General features: G+C 48.8%; 1 protein-coding gene across 1 annotated transcript; it reads left to right on the forward strand.

Annotated features, from left to right (window-relative positions):
* Positions 1–11,116: 11,116 nt before the first annotated feature.
* Positions 11,117–19,030, forward strand: NRIP2 (nuclear receptor interacting protein 2). The gene is made up of 6 exons (XM_075602307.1): positions 11,117–11,760; positions 11,932–12,339; positions 14,673–14,755; positions 17,564–17,667; positions 18,540–18,589; positions 18,678–19,030. The coding sequence occupies exons 1-6, from the start codon at positions 11,560–11,562 to the stop codon at positions 18,783–18,785; spliced, it is 954 nt and encodes a 317-aa protein (XP_075458422.1). The 5' UTR covers positions 11,117–11,559; the 3' UTR covers positions 18,786–19,030.
* Positions 19,031–19,994: the final 964 nt, after the last annotated feature.

Below are 19,994 nucleotides of genomic sequence, written 5' to 3' on the forward strand. Positions count from 1 at the left end.
CACTGCGGTCATTAACTGCATATCTTGTATTATTAACGTTTGTGAGAGACTCTGGAACACTGGATATTATGTTTTACAAACTCGCCTCCGAAATGATACAAATATAGAAATGACACAGCATGTTCCAGTGCTGCAGCCTCGCGGGAGGGACAGGGTGTAAATAATGGCAGGGATTGTACCCGTAGGATGCTTTACCAGGAAAAACACATTGAAAGATGCACTCATTTTCAACTGTCAGACACAGAGACGCTTTGACCCGGGGAGATAATAACCCAGCACTGAGGTTGGGAATAAGAAAGATTGATTGAAGACGTGATCTTGCTTGTCCCTCTGCTCTCAGACGGAGAAACCACTGAAAGAATCTTCCACCCCAAAAGACTGTGACACCGACATGGTTATGTGCTCAGAATCCCTGTAACTTACCCTCTTCGTCCCACATGTCCCAATTAGCATGAGATCGTGCTAATGAAAAAATGGCAGTTTCTTTAAAAACGTTCATTTTATTCTGCAGATATCAGCCTAACTTGTTTCACAGCATGTTTGCTTTTCGCCTATGAAGAAGCTCCTATGTATGAGGGTGTAAAACATGGTGGGCTAATAGCATGCTGTGTGTCCTGATACCTGTGGAATAAAACAAGTGTTTAAGGACATGGCCATACTTTCTTTGACACGATGGCTGGCTAATTGAGACATTTTTTTGCTGGGGCTGGTAATACAAAACACAGCAGGGAGAGTTACTCTGGTTAGAATACTGGCAAGCCAGGGCACTAATGCCAGTGAGAGGGTTACTATATCCCTTGATTCCCATCCTGCATTAACCCAGCAGGGTTTCTATGTATGGAGCACTCTTTCATCAGACTTAAAGAAGACATTTGGCTGTTATGGTTTCTATTGACATGTACTGCGGGGGTTCTTGTCCATCACGTGCTTACTCTGGCCTGACCATTTTACAGCCAAGATAAGGAGGAGGCTTTGCCTGTGCAAATCCGTGTTCAGCACAATGTCTCGACTTCCCAAATTTACAAACCGACTTTACAAATTAATTTAAAATGCTTGTGCTTACCTTGATTCTTGTACACCCAGAGCTCACCCCCTTTAAACTTGTCACTGCCGTTGCATTATTTTGGTCCTAGAAAGGACTTGCCCGGTATGTGCTATGAAAGGAAAGGAGTTTCTGCTCTCCAATAATGTGTTTATTAAATTCACATTAAAACACCTGTGTGTGCCAGAGAGTGCAGTAAATGCACAGTATTCAGCACAGAATATAATATAGTGCGCATATAAACATACCAAACAACGTGGGAAACATTGCCGATTTGTTGCGACTCTGTCTCTCACAAGGACGTGTTTAAGGAATAACCCTCTCATTGCACATTCGCACGAGAGAGAGAAGTGTGAACGTGCCATTGCTCACCTGCTAGTTGTTCCTAAAACCTGTCCTGGCTGCGGTGTCCCGAGCAGGCGGGCGACAATCGCTGATATAATCCGCTCAGGGGTTATAAGGTGCCTTTAATGACTGATTACAGAAAAGCACCTACACCAACCAACGTTAACCCTTTCACTGTCAGGGGGACCGGCAATAGATTACATAGAACGTGAGGGGTTAACACACAAACAATATCTCCGTGGCACGCACCACAATTGGTAATGAGAAATAACCTGTATATCAGCAATCACATCCCCTCACTGTGAAATGCATCTGACACCTAGGAGATTTATATATATATATATATATACAAATATATATGTATATATATATATATATACAAATATATATATATATATATATATATATATATATATATATATATATATATATATGCTCACCATGAATATGCCAAAAAAATAATGTATTTTATTGGCCTATGTATGGTGTGCCTATCCCATTGTGATTTTTGTACAGTACCTTATAGGTACTCATAGTAGCACCCTCTCCAATAGTCTAGGATTACAGCATACTCTTCATTCTCTGGTCCCTGTACTCAACCCCCAGACTTGAGGCCCCAAAGGTCTATCCCTGACTCCCATATCCCCTGGTGGAATACGGGGTAGCTGTTCCCACTCCCCTGAGGGAGGGGATCTTTCTAAATTTGAATCTGCAGCTCCTTTTGTACCCAGAGGAGGGTCCTAGGTCGGAGCCCCTGATAGGGCATTACCCATGCCTTAGGACACAAAGATGTCCCATAAAGGACCTTTTTGGGATTTCCTTTTTTTCTTGTGTGTGTTACTGTATGCCTTTCCCCAGAGCAATAATACATTATAAATGGTAACAATGTTAGTCTAAATAATTGGGCTGGTGGCTCAATCAGTGGCTGAGTCAAAGACTGAGCCACTGATTGAGCCTCCTGTGCCGAAGCTGGGATATCCTGAAAACCTGACCTGTTGGTGACCCTTGAGGACTGGAGTCGGCCGCCCCCGGCCTACATTTTAATATCATTATTCCAGGGGTGAGCAGCCACTTTGGGAATCGCCTGCGTGATGATACTCGGGGATCAGCCGATTCGGGGTGGACACTCCACCAGTTTCTTCATCTGTTCGCCGGGGGGCCAATGTGCGCTGCGAGGCCCCAGCTGCAGGACCCCCGGACGCCATAACACTCTCGCCCTCCTCACGCCCTCCTCACGCCCTCCTCACGGAGGTTGGCAGAAAACTGAGCATAAGAACATGATTTGAAGACGAACTAAAAAAGAATTCAAAGAAAGCATTTAAATATCCAGGAGGGGGCAGGGTAACTACCATAAACTGTTTGGAGTACAATTGAAATGTGGTGTGAGAACCCATTCCTAGAACTTCAACAAAACACAGACTGTGGATATGAAGTCAAAGGAAAGAACTAACTAAACCATTATGTTCTTCTGCGGAATTGCGCTGAATCACTGTTTGACGTCTTTTCTTTACATGACATGGGTTGCTTTTAACGTACATTGAACTTTTGTTGATAAAGATTCAAACCCCTATTTCTTTTACTCTAATTAATGTTTTTGCGTGAATTGACCCTTTGGGTCTACGTGGGCCTCAGATATAGGTATTTGAAAAAAAATGGTTTTTTTTCTTAGTATTTGGAAGCCCCTCAAATTGCGAGCCCATAAACGGCGTCTTATTAATCTTGCTACTAATTCTAGCAGTAAGGAGCGGGGGAGATATTGAGTGAGAAGAGAGGGGGGGGGGCAGTAGGACAGTGGCCTGCCAAAAAATGTGTGCCCAATTATTGACAGGGAAAAAAGAGAGAAAAACAGCGCTCAACGCTCATAGTGAAGTATGTATATAATACAAGTGCCAATCAATGAACAGATAGGTAATGTGCGCACATCAGTATAGTATTTTAAAGCATTTCATGTAACTTTGACATGGGTCCACTACACCGGCACGGACACCACTGGATCTTGAAAGTATCTAAACCGGATTCGTTGAAGGACCATCCGACACTGCAGGGCGACCAGCACAGAAGAACGTTGTAACCCCATCGCGGTTAATCCCGGGGAGAAAACCCTCTTGTCTCCGATATTCAGCCGGCAAGTCCCGGTCAATAGGGAAAAGGATCTCAAGGTAAAAAAAAAAAACCCGGGGGCAGCACTCACAGTGACAGTAACCTCCGACTCCACCACCTAGTACCACGCAGACATGATCAAGCGATTTGGCAAAGAAATATAAGCAGTAAGCAGCTGCATGAAAAGAAAACCTGCTCACTTGGAAAGTGGGGAGGGGCGAGCTTTAAACCTTACTTTCCAAGTAAGCAGGTTTTCTTTTCATGCAACAGGTTCAATGCCAGGACCATCCTGCCTCTAATTATAGAGGTAAATAAGAATTTTAATCAGTTAGTGTTAGGACCTGCGAACTGGTCATGCCTTGATCTGGCTCGCAGGCTTATACACTTTGGCCAAAGGGTTAACTACATGACCCTTTTTCAAGAGATATATAGATATTTCACTGTGTATTTTTGTCACATTGGATGTTGCTCTGGACTTCTTTGTTTCTTCTTTTATGTCGCACTGAACGCAGCTAATATTTCCCATATAGATGCAAGGCAGTCTTACCAGGGGGGGGGGGGGAGAAGCTCCCCTATAAGATCGTAGAATAAATGGTAATCATTTAATGTGGAGATCCATTACAAGAAATCAGATATGTCAGGTCCACGCTGACCCTGCTTCAGAACTATGATGTAATAAAATATACAAAGAGCAGTTCTTACTTACAGATATCATCAGATCTCCCCATTATGGGGACGTCATATTGGGGACTTGCACAGCAGGTAATGTTGACTCAAGGGGAGATCGGATTATATCAGGGCAATCGGAGATCGGTTTATATCAGGGCAATCGGAGATCGGATTATATAAGGGCAATCGGAGATCGGGTTATATCAGGGCAATCGGAGATCGGGTTATATCAGGGCAATCGGAGATCGGGTTATATCAGGGCAATCGGAGATCGGGTTATATGAGGGCAATCGGAGATCGGGTTATATCAGGGCAATCGGAGATCGGATTATATCAGGGCAATCGGAGATCGGGTTATATGAGGGCAATCGGAGATCGGGTTATATCAGGGCAATCGGAGATCGGATTATATCAGGGCAATCGGAGATCGGATTATATCAGGGCAATCGGAGATCGGGTTATATCAGGGCAATCGGAGATCGGATTATATCAGGGCAATCGGAGATCGGGTTATATCAGGGCAATCGGAGATCGGATTATATCAGGGCAATCGGAGATCGGTTTATATCAAGGCAATCGGAGATCGGATTATATAAGGGCAATCGGAGATCGGTTTATATCAAGGCAATCGGAGATCGGGTTATATCAGGGCAATCGGAGATCGGATTATATCAGGGCAATCGGAGATCGGATTATATCAGGGCAATCGGAGATCGGATTATATCAGGGCAATCGGAGATCGGATTATATCAGGGCAAGCGCTGGTGTCTGCGCATTTCATTGCATCACTGACCGATCCCCTCTGACTAGTAGAGATCAGAGCGACCGAGCTGCACTCTGCGGGCAGGACACAATGAGGAGAAGGTTTGGCCAGATGCCAACTGGTTAACAGCAGCCCGACTTTGTCTGACAGAGCTGGTAATTATGGGGAAGAAACAGGATGCCCTGAATCAGTGAGGTCCCTAAGTGGCTGCTTAGTCTGCTTCTATGGTTGAGCCGTCTGTGTGTGTGTGTGACAGAAGTCATGAACTGTACCGAGTTGTGTGTGTGTGTGTGTGTTGCTGAGGCTGCCACGGAACGGCGTTACCATGGCACCTAAAACACATAGGTCACCGGAAAAATTAGTATTTATAAAAAGACTGCCATGCTGGAACACATTTTGGGACTCTGTACCTCACACACATTTTGGGACTCCCTAACCCACCCCTTTCCTTCACCTGAGGGCCAATGAAATATTTGGTGCCTGCCGCCTGGTTATGTGTGTTTAGGCCCAATGGGGGGATGTTAGTGACTCACTCCCCATGCGGAATGGGACGATTAGACGTGGCTGTTTTGCCGCAGACATTCATCCGCCGCTGTTTAGGCCCAGAGGTAGGTGATTTCTGTTAGGATTAGGGGTTAAGGGGTACAGCTTAGGGTTTTTAGGTTAAGGTGGTGTAGCCATGTGTAAAAATGGTGTACATATCTTTCTCATGCTGGCAGTAATCCTGTTAAATAGACAGGGTTGTCAGTAACAATCATGGAGGTTTGCCCTCAAACCCTGGTGAAGTGTCATATGTAACAAAGGAAGCGACAACATGCTTTGTGTCCACTGTTAGTGACACAGAGGGTGGGTCTGTTCTGGAGTCGATATAAGACACAGCACTGCCTAAAGTTAGTGGGTTCTTAGTCCAAGAGTGTTGATGTTCATCCTAAGTGTCTGCAGCAATTCAAGTCTGCCTGTCAGATACTTCAGAGCAAGCTGAGTACACACTGTGACCAGGGACCTGGCACAGCTGGTGGATCTCCCTTAGGGGAGAGGTGGAAACAACTCTATTAAGAGAGGAGGAACCTTCTGCATGGAGTACTCCAAAGAAATGAGCAGCTAAGTGTTGTCCGCAATGAGGGTAAGTCTGCCTATGGAGATGACATTAAAGATGCCCTGGTTCAAAAGATCCCTTCTGTGTGAGTGTGGAGTTATTCAGCAGAAGGAGTTCCCCATCAGATACTTCCCCCTGCTGATGCAGAGATCCTGATGGGGTGGAGGCGCTGCATCGAATGTGAGTAGGACTGCTACCAGAATGCTACCTCAGACGCCTGTCATGGTGATATTCCCCATTACAACCCAGCGGGAGACTCAGGAGTCCTGTTGCCTGCAGGTGCACCACATATCACACATCCATGTAATTGGGTTTTTTTCTTACATATGGGTCAGGATCAGAAGGGCCCAGGGAAAACACCGTTACAGTGGTAAGGTTTTTAGGGTAACGGGCTAAGGTGTCAAGGTTATTAGGAGACACATTACCATCGGCCAAATGTCCTGGAGCTTCACCCGTGGCATAAAAACGTCCTACATCGCTCCCCTGTTGAACTTGGCTGGTCCTGTCGTGCCGTTCCTGCAGGGATCCCTTCCCCTGTAATCGACCACATTGCTTCAGTCACGTTGCTGTCTCCCTCTCTTTGTGCATCAGACCCTTTTCGGACCTTAACTACGTTGCGCCTCTCAAGTCTTTGACCCGGCTTGTTCTTGGCCACCGCTACCTGCCTGCTGCCTACCTCTGACCACTGCTTGTCTACTGACCACCGCTGCCTGCTGCCTACCTCTGACCACTGCCTGTCCACTGACCACTGCTACATGCCTGCTGCCTGCCTCTGGCCAATGCTTGTCCACTGACCACCGCTGCCTGTCTGCTGCCTTCCTCTGACCACTGCCTGTCCACTGACCACCGCTGCCTGTCTGCTGCCTTCCTCTGACCACTGCCTGTCCACTGATCATCACTGCCTGTCTGCTGCCTGCCTCTGAGCACTGTCTATCCACTGATCACTGCTACATGCCTACTGCCTGCCTCTGTCCACTGACCACCGCTGCCTGTCTGCTGCCTTCCTCTGACCACTGCTTGTCCACTGACCACCGCTAACTGCCTGCTGCCTGCCTCTGACCACTGCTTGTCCACTGACCACCTCTGCCTGTCTGCTGCCTGTCTGCTGCCTGCCTCTGACCACTGCCTGTCCACAGACATATGTGTACATATATCCATATCTTCAAATTGCTGCTAGCACTGCCGCTGCGATGGGCATAAGGAGCCAGCAGACACAGAGAATAGGGAACTTGGCTGGGAGAATGAGCAGCTTGTTGTTAAGGCTGAAGGATGCACAGGGGACACATAGGTCTCTGGTGGCATCTTTCAGTACCACAGAGGCTGGTCATTCCCACTGCATAAAAGAAAGAAGCTGAAAGGACCGTTGGGAACGAGGAATGCTGCTGTGGTGGCTGCAATGTGCCTGGATATGATTAGAGGTTTGTGTGATGTTGATTGGGAAACTTTGCATGAGTGAGAAAGAAAGAATAACAGTGGGAGGTAGTGTGACAGTAGGAGACAGTGTGACAGTGGAAGTCAGTGTGACAGTAGGAATCAGTGTGACAGTGGGAGACAGTGGGAATCAGTGTGACAGTGGGAATCAGTGTGACAGTGGGAATCAGTGTGACAGTGGGAGACAGTGTGACAGTGGGAGACAGTGTGACAGCGAGAGACAGTGTGACAGCGGGAGACAGTGTGAGTGGGAAACAGTGTGACAGCGGGAGACAGTGGGAATCAGTGTGACAGTGGGAGACAGTGGGAATCAGTGTGACAGTGGGAATCAGTGTGACAGTGGGAGACAGTGTGACAGTGGGAGACAGTGTGACAGCGAGAGACAGTATGACAGCGGGAGACAGTGTGAGTGGGAAACAGTGTGACAGCGGGAGATAGTGTGACAGTGGCAATCAGTGTGACAGTGGGAATCAGTGTGACAGTGGGAATCAGTGTGACAGTGGGAATCAGTGTGACAGTGGGAGACAGTTTGTCAGTGGGAGACAGTATGACAGCGGGAGACAGTGTGAAAGTAGGAATCAGTGTGACAGTGTGACAGCAGAATACAGTGTGACAATGGGAGACAGTGTGACAGTGGGAGACAGTGTGACAGCGGGAGACAGTGTGACAGTAGGAATCAGTGTGACAGTGTGACAGTGTGACAGTGGGAGACAGTGTGACAGCGGGAGAGTGTTACAGTTTGAATCAGTGTGACAGTGTGACAGTGGGAGACAGTGTGACAGCGGGAGAGTGTTACAGTTTGAATCAGTGTGACAGCGGGAGACAGTGTGAGTGGGAATCAGTGTGACAGTGGGAGACAGTGTGAAAGCGGGAATCAGTGTGACAGTGGGAGACAGTATGACAGCGAGAGACAGTGTGAGTGGGAGACAGTGTGAAGGAGAAAGTATGACAGCGGGAGACAGTGTGAGCGGGAAACAGTGTGACAGTCTCCCGTATAGTCTCCCACTGTCATATAGTATCCCGCTGTCACACTGACTCCCGCTGTCACACTGACTCCCCCTGTCACACTGACTCCCGCTGTCACACTGACTCCCACTGTCATTCTGACTCCCACTGGTAGCATTCCCAGTCCACTACTCATCTTATAGTAACATCTGTCTGTCAGCAATGTTGTTGTTTTCCTCTCTTATACTCATCCATTCTTTATCCACATTTCATCTCATGTCTGTTTGCATTTGGTATTAACATCATCTGTAATTGTGGAGTATTAACTTTGCGTTATAATATGTATCCCCACCTTTCTTTTATGTGTCTCGCATGTTGTTTATTGTTTGGCCAATTGTATGGTAGCATCGTGGGTATTTAAACCATCACTTTGGACCAATCAAAAATACCCTGATGAAGTCACGTTCGTGACGAAACGCGTAGGGTCATCACTGTCGCCATACCAGCTGATGCGGAAGTAACCATCTTGGATACACTGGGAGAGGTCGGACTTATCTCTAGTCCACTTGGCGGCAGCTACCGGTGGAATCCAGGAGTATTTCTCCACGGTCAATCACATCTCCTGGAGGTTCCCTGTGGGTCTCCACCTTGGTCGAGTCACTGCTGCTGACACCCTCCAGCTGATTTTCATCCCGCGTGCTTCCTGGCTTCTGTTCCTGTAGAGATTATTGTCTCAAATGCGATTTTAAACTCATCATTGTCATTGTGAGTGCAAGGCCCAGAGGCTGCAACAGGACCCCGTTATCTCCAGCGTGTGGACTGCGGACTTGTTCTATCCATCATTGTCCCACCGCATGTATCACTGCCGCTGGGACTGGTTTGGACTTTTTTATTTAACCATCTCACTGTGCGGTTATATTATTGCAAGTTACCATTTACATTTTTTGCACAGTTGCAACTTTATCAGTTATTGAAATATTAATCACTTTATTACTTGTTATTTTCACACAATTATATAGGATGAGTGCTATCTCTTTTTTGTGTTTACGATATATATATATATATATATATATGTCTACCTGTATATCTATCATATAGCTACTGTATCTGTGTATCTATACCTAGCTATCTGTTTGTCTGACTATCTATCTGTGTATCTATGTATACATCCATCAATCTATCATGTGTATCTATTTGTCTATCATCTATCTCTATCAAAATATCTATGTATCTGCCTATCTGTCTCTAACTATCTATATCTGTGTATCTACCTGTACAGCTAAACATATCTAACTCTATATAGTCTCTCTCTCTCTCTCTCTGTATATCTATCTATATCCACCTGTGTCTATCTATTGATCTGTTTATCTACATCTATCATCTTATCTATTCATCCGCCTGTCTATGTATCATCTATCTATATCTGTCAACTACTTATCTCTCACTCTCTTGCAATTATCAATATATCTGTGTATCTATCAATCATCTATCTCTATAAACTACCTGTGTAACTCCGTACAGCTATATATATATATATATATATATATATATATCTGTGTATATATCTATCCGTGTATCTATCAATCATCTATCTGTGTATCTATCGATCTGTGGCTATCTGTATTCCTGTCTATCTTATGTCTAGATCTCTATTGCAGTCAGCAGGTTCCACTCACTTGCAATGATTTATTATACTGCAGTTTTACTGTGTGCCATACATCACATGAAATATGTGTAATCTCCGGCAGCCCCCTCAGCCCCAGCATCCTCTGGTTGCTTGTCGTCATGTCTCACTCATTCTTTCCAGCTCATGTTTATCTCATTTACATTTAGTTGAGTTTCTGCAACTCTGGTGCTTGTGCAAACCACCCAAGCACCAGCGTCAGACGTATCACCGTCATAACCCCACGGCTTCAGTCCCTGTGTCGTGACGTCTTATGGAGTCCCAGCTCCTGCACTGCCTACACCTGCCATGTGACTGACAGGCAGAATTCTTATACTGGGGGTATACAGACAAACGCCCCCCCTCACCCCCCTTCCCCTGACACAGGGAGCCTGGGAATATACAGTATTTCATATAAATAGTGTGTGCTACTGAACAGGAATTTTTCTCATGGTGAAGATTTCAGGGGCAGTTCATGCGCTAATACTTTATGTTTAACTCTTCGTGTGCCACAAGTGATGTTACTGGACATTGTCTGTTTGGTATATGATAAATATACCTGGTGTATACACATTCAGTTTAAATCAGCGTCTGCTCTGTATTTAACCTGAGAAGTTACCCCGAGCTGCTTCTGGTGTTACCCCCTGCCACATCACTTGCCCTTAGCAGCCCCCCGCTCCTTTTCCCTATCATGCCTTCCACCACCCCTCTCCTATCTCTCCCCGATCTCCACATCCTCTCTCTCCCCCATCTCCCCTCCTCTTTCTCTCGCCCCTCTCCTCTCTCTCCCCCATCTCCCCCCCTCTTTCCCTCCTCTCTCCCCCCTCCTCTCTCCCCCATCTCCCCTCCTCTTTCTTTCTCCCCTCCTCTTTCTCCCCCATCTCCCCTCCTCTTTCTCTCTCCCCTCTCCTCTCTCCTCTCCCCCCCCTCTTTCTCTCTCCCCTCTCCTCTCTACCCCATCTCCCCTCCTTTCTCTCTCCCCTCTCTCCCCCATCTCCCCTCCTCTTTCTCTCTCTCCCCCATCTCCCCTCCTCTTTCTCCCCCCCCCCCCCCCACCCAATCTCCCCTCCTCTTTCTCTCTCCCCTCTCTCCTTTCTCCCATCCTCTCCTCTGTTTAATTATAGTTGTGGGAACATGATGTTGGTCATACTACGTGCAGGAGGAGCTGACAGAGAGCGGGGACTTTATTAACACAATCACATATGAATAGAGAGACAGAGCAAGAAACAAGAGAGGGAGACCGAGAGAGAAAAGTGTATTCTGGGGGTGACATAAGAAAGGAAATCAGACAGATTATTGGAGAGAGAGAGAGAGAAGGGAGGGAAATCTCTGCATAGCGGTGGGAGGGAGCAGAGGGAGAAATCCCCAGAATACCAGAGAGAGAAAAGGAAAGAGTGTGAGGGAGAGAAGGGCAAAGAGAAGCATCCAGGGAGAGAGGTGAATAGACAGCAGGTGTTCACAGAGGGTCCTGGTTTGGGTTTTTTCGTTATTACTGGACCTGCGCCATGAGCGGTCAGAGCCACATTACTGGACCAGGGCGTGTGGATCCCAGGTTGGAGGATCCCCCCAAGAGAGAGGACATGAGGGGATCAGCGATGCTGCATCAGCAGAGACGTCTCAAACAAGCCATGCAGTTTGTCCACAAAGACTCTGCAGACCTGCTGCCTCTGGACCAGCTAAGGAGACTGGGGACCAGTAAAGACCTGGTGAGAAGAAGGGGGCAGGTGATGGGATGGGCGGGGGTGGAGGGGGAGGAATTGTGAGGGGGGAATGGGGGAAGGAACTAGAAAGTATTGGGTGAGCCTGTCGTTGAGGTGGCACCCTGAGGTGCAGGCAGGACAGCTCAGTGATAAGTGTTATTGTGTTTATGAAATCAGCAACCGTACAGTGTGATACAGAAACGTCTGCTGGGGGGGAACCCAGGGAGAGAACCCAGCGGCCTGACACAGCCCCCCCACCTGCGTGATGAGGGGACAGAGCCCCCCCACCTGCGTGATGAGGGGACAGAGCCTCCCCACCTGCGTGACGAGGGGACACAGCCACCCCACCTGCGTGACGAGGGGACACAGCCACCCCACCTGCGTGACGAGGGGACACAGCCGCCCCACCTGCGTGACGAGGGGACACAGCCCCCCCACCTGCATGACGAGGGGACACAGCCCCCCCACCTGCGTGGTGAGGGGACACAGCCCCCCCACCTGCGTGACGAGGGGACACAGCCCCCCCACCTGCGTGACAAGAGCACAAGGGGGTGGATGGGACACACTCTGCTCATCCCGTGTAAGGTGAGACACATACACTCACACAACTGCACAGTCCCACAACTCGCACTCACAAACAACCTTGTATGTATGCATGTCTTTATTTATATAGCGCCATTAATGTACATACCGCTTCACAGCAGTAATACACGTGACAATCATATAAATAACAAATAATACAAATAACAGATCATGGGAAGAAGTGCTTCAGACATAAAAGTAATATTTCGGAAGAGGAGTCCCTGCTCCGAAGAGCTTACAATCTAATTGGTAGGTAGGAAGAACGTACAGAGACAGTAGGAGGGCATTCTGGTAAGTGCATCTGCAGGGGGCCAAGCGCTTTGCTTCATGTGTATAGTATTAGCCATGGAGCTACTCGTATGCTTCTTTAAGCAAGTGTGTCTTAAGGTGGGTCTTAAAGGTGGATAGAGAGAGTGTAAAGCTTTAAAAGTGAGGAGGAGAATTGAGTGCAAGATGCGGGATTTGATAGGAAGCCAGGAGAGTGATTTCAGCAGGGGAGACGCTGAGACAGATTTAGGAAAGAGTAGAGTGATTCTGGCAGCAGCGTTTAGGATAGATTGTAGGGGAGACAGGTGTCAGCATAGAGGTGATATTTAAACCCAAGACACGATATTAGGTCACCTAGAGAAAGTGTGTACAGAGAAAAGAGAAGAGGTCACAGGACAGAGCCCTGGGGTACCCCCACGGAGAGATTGATAGAGGAGGAGGAGGTGTTAGCAGAAGAGACACTGAAAGTATGATGGGAGAGGTAAGAGGAGATCCACGATAGAGCTTTGTTACGAATACCAAGAGTATGGAGAATGTGAAGGAGAAGAGGGTGGTCCACAGTGCAAATGCTGCAGAGAGGTCAAGTAATATGAGCAGAGTGTAATGACCTCTGTCTTTGGCAGCATAGAGGTAATTAGTTATTTTAGTGAGGGCTGTTTCAGTCGAGTGAGCAGTGCAGAAGCCAGATTGTAGAGGTCCTAGGAGAGAATAGGTGTTGAGAAAATGGAGCAAGCGAGAGAATACAAGACGTTCAAGGAGTTTAGAGACAAAAGGCAGGAGGGAGACAGGTCGATAGTTAGAAAGACAGGTAGGGTCAAGCTTCCTGTTTTTGAGAAATGGTATAACTGTTGCATGTTTGAAGGAGGATGGAAAGGTACCAGAGTAGAGGGAGGAGTTAAAAATGTGAGTGATCATAGGGATTATTGTAGGAGCAAGAAGTTTTAGGAGATGGGAGGGAATGGGGTCAAGAGGGCAAGTGGTAGAGGGAGAAGAGGAGATCAACAGTGAAACATCCTCCTCTTAGACAGCGGAAAAAGAGTCAAGGAAGGCAGGAGGAGAGTTTGGAAGCGGTGTAGGATTGGAGGAGGAAACAGAGGGGATGTTCTGATGTATGGATTCCACCTTTTCCTTAAAATAGTCAGCAAAGTCCTGAGGTGAGACAGCTGAGGGTGGTTTGAGTAGAGAGTTAAAGACAGAAGAGTTGGCGTGGGTTAGACTTGTGTGTGTTGATTAGTGAAGAAAAGTAGGTTTGTTTAGCCTGAGAGAGGGCAGAGTTGAAACACAACAGCATAAATTTGTAGCGAAGGAAGTCTGCGATAGTGTGAGATTTCCTCCAGAGGCGTTCAGAGGAACGAGCGGATGAACGCAGCATGCGTGTGTGGGAATTTAGCCGGGGTTAGAAGGGCGAGGACGGCAAAGAGAAAGCTTGGCATGTAGCTCAAGGGAGGAGGATAAGGCAGAGTTGTAGTTCCTGACGAGGTTGTGAGGGTCTGGGGCAGAGCTGAGGGAGGAGAGTGAGGAGTGTAAAGTGGAATCAAAAGCTGGTAGGTTAATAGAGCACAGGTCTCTGCAGAAACGAGGAGTAGATGGAGATGGAGAATGGGAGAAGAGAGAGAGAAAATGAGATGAGGTGATGGTCAGAGAGAGGAGAGAGGAAAGGGGGAAATGGAGAAATCAGAGACACAAAAGTTTTTAGTGAAAACCAGGTCTAGGTAGTGGCAATCCTTGTGGGTGCTGGCTGCAGTCCACTGTTGAAGGCCAAAAGAAGAGGTTAGAGAGAGAAAGCGGGTAGCCCGAGGGAGAGAGGGGTCATCAATATGGCAGTTGTTCAAGTACTCATACACACACGCCCCCACTGATTTACACACAAATAGCACTACACAATTCACACATGTACCCAAGCTCACACTCCCCATCTGTGTCACCTCTTGGTCTCAAATCAATTCCTGTGTTTGCTCCTTGTATGACCCAACATCCTGCCCCCCTCCTCTCATTCCCCCAGGCATTGCTTTATTTCACCCTCCCTTAATTCCATACCCGACCCCCCTTTCCCTGACTCCTTCCCCCAGGTGAGCACTCAGGATGTCACAGCCAGAATATGTACTGACCGCCAGAAGAACCTCATCTCTCGAAGCTGTGCGGGGCGGCTCGGGTAAGAAGGAAGAGGGCAGGAGAATACCCAGTGACAGGACAGAGCTCCCCCAAATAGGCACCTATAGGACTAGACAGGGATTCAGAAAAGGTGGTCTGACTGTTACAGGCTGCACAAGTTAAGTAACTCACACAGATAATGTGCAGATACAGAGCCTGGCACCTCTAGGGCTGGTGCAGATACAGAGCCTGGAACCTCTAGGGCTGGTGCAGAGATACAGAGCCTGGCACCTCTAGGGATGGTGCAGAGATACAGAGCCTGGCACCTCTAGGGCTGGTGCAGAGATACAGAGCCTGGCACCTCTAGGGCTGGTGCAGAGATACAGAGCCTGGCACCTCTAGGGCAGATACAGAGCCTGGCACCTCTAGGGCTGGTGCAGATATAGAGCCTGGCACCTCTAGGGCTGGTGCAGAGATACAGAGCCTGGCACCTCTAGGGCTGGTGCAGAGATACAGAGCCTGGCACCTCTAGGGCTGGTGCAGAGATACAGAGCCTGGCACCTCTAGGGCTGGTGCAGAGATACAGAGCCTGGCACCTCTAGGGCAGATACAGAGCCTGGCACCTCTAGGGCTGGTGCAGATATAGAGCCTGGCACCTCTAGGGCTGGTGCAGAGATACAGAGCCTGGCACCTCTAGGGCTGGTGCAGATACAGAGCCTGGCACCTCTAGGGCTGGTGCAGAGATACAGAGCCTGGCACCTCTAGGGCTGGTGCAGAGATACAGAGCCTGGCACCTCTATGGCCGGTGCAGATACAGAGCCTGGCACCTCCAAGGCCAGTGCAGATACAGAGCCGGACACCTCTAGGGCCGGTGCAGATACAGAGCCTGGCACCTCTAGGGCTGGTGCAGATACAGAGCCGGACACCTCTAGGGCTGGTGCAGATACAGAGCCTGGCACCTTTAGGGCTGGTGCAGAGATACAGAGCCTGGCACCTCTAGGGCTGGTGCAGAGATACAGAGCCTGGCACCTCTAGGGCTGGTGCAGATACAGAGCCTGGCACCTCTAGGGCTGGTGCAGATACAGAGCCTGGCACCTCTAGGGCTGGTGCAAAGATAGAGCCTGGCACCTCTAGTGCCGGTGCAGAGATACAGAGCCTGGCACCTCTAGGGCTGGTGCAGAGATACAGAGCCTGGCACCTCTAGGGCTGGTGCAGATACAGAGCCTGGCACCTCTAGGGCTGGTGCAGAGATACAGAGCCTGGCACCTCTAGGGCTGGTGCAGATACAGAGCCTGGTACCTCTAGGGCTGGTGCAGATACAGAGCCTGGCACCTCTAGGGCTGGTGCAGATACAGAGCCTGGCACCTCTAGGGCTGGTGCAGATACAGAGCCTGGCACCTCTAGGGCTGGTGCAGATACAGAGCTTGGCACCTCTAGGGCTGGTGCAGAGATAGAGCTGGCACCTCTAGGGCTGGTGCAAAGATACAGAGCCTGGCACCTCTAGGGCTGGTGCAGATACAGAGCCTGGCACCTCAAGGGCTGGTGCAGAGCCTGGCACCTCTAGGGCTGGTGTAAATACAGAGCCTGGCACCTCTAGGGCTGGTGTAGAGCCTGGTACCTCTAGGGCTGGTGTAGAGCCTGGTACCTCTAGGGCTGGTGCAGATACAGAGCCTGGCACCTCTAGGGCTGGTGCAGATACAGAACCTGGCACCTCTAGGGCTGGTGCAGGTACAGAGCCTGGCACCTCTAGGGCTGGTGCAGGTACAGAGCCTGGCACCTCTAGGGCTGGTGCAGATACAGAGCCTGGCACCTCTAGGGCTGGTGCAGAGATACAGAGCCTGGCACCTCTAGGGCCGGTACAGATACAGAGCCTGGCACCTCTAGGGCTGGTGCAGATACAGAGCCTGGCACCTCTAGGGCTGGTGCAGAGCCTGGCACCTCTAGGGCTGGTGCAGAGATACAAAGCTTGGCACCTCTAGGGCTGGTGCAGAGATACATAGCCTGGCACCTCTAGGGCTGGTGCAGAGATACATTGCCTGGCACCTCTAGGGCTGGTGCAGAGATACAAAGCCTGGCACCTCTAGGGCTGGTGCAGAGATACAGAGCCTGGCACCTCTAGGGCTGGTGCAGAGATACAGAGCCTGGCACCTCTAGGGCTGGTGCAGATACAGAGCCTGGCACTTCTAGGGCAGATACAGAGCCTGGCACCTCTAGGGCTGGTGCAGATATAGAGCCTGGCACCTCTAGGGCTGGTGCAGAGATACAGAGCCTGGCACCTCTAGGGCCGGTGCAGAGATACAGAGCCTGGCACCTCTAGGGCTGGTGCAGAGATACAGAGCCTGGCACCTCTAGGGCTGGTGCAGAGATACAGAGCCTGGCACCTATAGGGCTGGTGCAGAGATACAGAGCCTGGCACCTCTAGGGCTGGTGCAGATACAGAGCCTGGCACCTCTAGGGCTGGTGCAGAGATACAGAGCCTGGCACCTCTAGGGCTGGTGCAGAGATACAGAGCCTGGCACCTCTAGGGCTGGTACAGATACAGAGCCTGGCACCTCTAAGGCTGCGCTTATATAAAATGCATTGCTACTGTTGCGTGCGCTTATAGTAAGCATGACGGAGTGACAGCTTGGTCGCGATCGCTGGAAGTCATCTCAATTTTATTTTTCCAGTGACCGCAGCCTGACGTCACCGTCACTATAAGCGCGACCTAAGGCAGCTGCAGAGATACAGAGCCTGGCACCCTTAAGGCTGGTGCAGAGATAGAGCCTGGTACCTCCAGGACAGGTGTAAAGATACAGAGCCTAGGACTGTCATGCTCAGGGGATCTGACTCAGTGTGATGCAGTGTCTGAGGCACCTTTTCTCTGCAGGTTGGCGGTCCCTGATATGACAGGACAGAGACGGCCCAATGAGGAGCTATGTGTAGACATCGAGTTGGGACCTGAGAGATTGCAGAGCACAGCGGTGATCGTGGGTGAGAGTGGAGTCTGAGACTCTAGGATGCAGGGGTTCAGGGGACAGAGAAATCTGGGGGACAGTATGGCCTGAAGGAACTATATTGAGAGTGCCAGGGAGGCATTTATCAGGGTGTGGGGTGAGATGCAGGGGGTAGGGAGTGAGAAAAATGTATAGGTTGAGGGTTGAGATGTGGATGTGACAGCATGGTGCTTTGGGTATGGGTTGAGATATAGGGCGTATTGGGTGTTTGGTGATATGTAGGGTGTTGGAGCAGGATGTACAGGGTGTGGAGGGAGATGAAGGGTGTAGGGTATGGGTTGAGATGTAGGGTGTATAAGGTATGGGTTGAGAAGCAGGGTGTATTGGGAATGCATTGAAGTGTAGTGTGTACTAGGTATGGATTGAGCTGCAGGGTGTGAGAGCAGGTGTATAGGTTGTGAGCTGAAATAGGATGTGACTGCAGGGTGTTGGGTATGGGTTGAGATGTAGGGTGTGAGAGCAAGGTCTTGAGTATGAGTTGAGGTGTATGGCGAGTGTACAGGGTGTGGGTTGGTATGTAGGGTTTGTTAGGTTGAGTAGTAGGGTGCGATAGCAGGGCGTTGGGTTTGGGTTGAGGTATAGAGTGAGAGAGCATGGTGTATAGGGTGTGTATATAGGGTATAATCACACAAGAGAATAATACAATGTAATACATAATGGGAATAAGTGCTTCAAACACAAAATAAAAACATTAGGAAAAGGAGCCCCTGCCCCGAAGAGCTTACGATATAAGTATGTGGAATATGAAGTGTGTATAGGGGAGTGGGGCTTGTAAGCAGTGTGTATAGGGTGTGAGGTGTTAAGAGGTCTAGGTTTAGGGGTGACTGACCTTCTTTTGTTCTCCCCCAGATGATGTCACAGAATTCAGCATCGGGCTGCAGACACTGATAACTCTGAAGGTATATGCCCTGCCCCTTTACAGCAGCAAGGGGTGGTGGGGGGGAGGGAGGGGATTACTACTGACCCATCTCACCTGTCTTCCCTCAGAGCTGCATTGACCTGGTCCAGGGGGTTCTGAAAACTCCATCCCAGGAAATACACTTCTTATCCCCCCCTGGAGACGGAATGCAAGGGGAAGACCAGAGCGGTGACTGACTGGCCCTTCCGGGGGGGATCCAGGGAGCCTTATGTGGACCCATCCCATACTGCACAGAATAACAGAATACCAACCTCTCCATACAGAGCACCACCACCACCATCCTGCTTTGCTTTGACAGGGTGAGGTGGTCCCTGATTATGCTTCATACTGCCTCAGAATAAGATGTGGCAACTACAGAGATCACACAGCCTGAAACTCCAACCAGAAACTCCATCCATTACTAATAAAATGCATTGCACAAAGAGAAGACGTGTGTCTCACTGCACTGTGTGTGACTGCGCAGTAGAGAGATGGTGTGTGTGATTGCACTGCATAATGGGCTCTATTATTTCGGGTAGTAGGTAATGTGCATATACTGCCTGCAGCATGTCACAGTATCTGTGTCAATATCTGCAGAAATATATTAACCTCTTACTAACAAAAGGACTTGTAACGCAGAGCACAGCGATATTACACACAGTGATATAATAATATGCAGAGCAATATAATAAAACAGAGATATAACATGCAGAGCAATATATAACACACAAAGCGATATAACAACACGCAGAGGGGTATAGCACGCAGAGCGACACAAAACACAGCACAAGGAAAGCAATAAACCACAACACACAGAGGGGTATAGCACGCAGAGCGACACAAAACACAGCACAAGGAAAGCAATAAACCACAACACACAGAGGGGTATAGCACGCAGAGCGACACAAAACACAGCACAAGGAAAGCAATAAACCACAACACACAGAGATACAAATAAAACGGAGTGAAAGAATAAAAATATAATAACACGGAGCAGGGTCCAATATTGCACAGGTGCAGGTCTCTGCCTTGTGTTCATCGTTCATCTATACAATGGTATACCCCTCCCCCTATAAAACATTCCCCAATTGCTTCGAGCTCTTGCTCAAATTTTAAGAGGAAACTGATCAGTCTAAGGATCGGAAACATTGGGAATAGGGGAGCCCACAGCTGGAGGCATGCAGGTGTGTTTCTGTCTGTTGTTTTTTTGGTTAGTACCTACCCTGTCACCCTAGCTACTAAGCACTAAATTCAAGACTGAAATTAATCTTGGGGAAGCATCAGTTTAGTCGGGGATGGTTGGGACTGATTTGACAATAATGCCTAGGATAATTCATATATATCTTGGTAGCCACACACATAAGTGAAGATAATAAACGTTAGACTAGTAGAAGTTGAATATATTG

This window comes from Ascaphus truei, chromosome 5, assembly GCF_040206685.1.
Source record: "Ascaphus truei isolate aAscTru1 chromosome 5, aAscTru1.hap1, whole genome shotgun sequence".
NCBI lineage: Eukaryota > Metazoa > Chordata > Amphibia > Anura > Ascaphidae > Ascaphus > Ascaphus truei.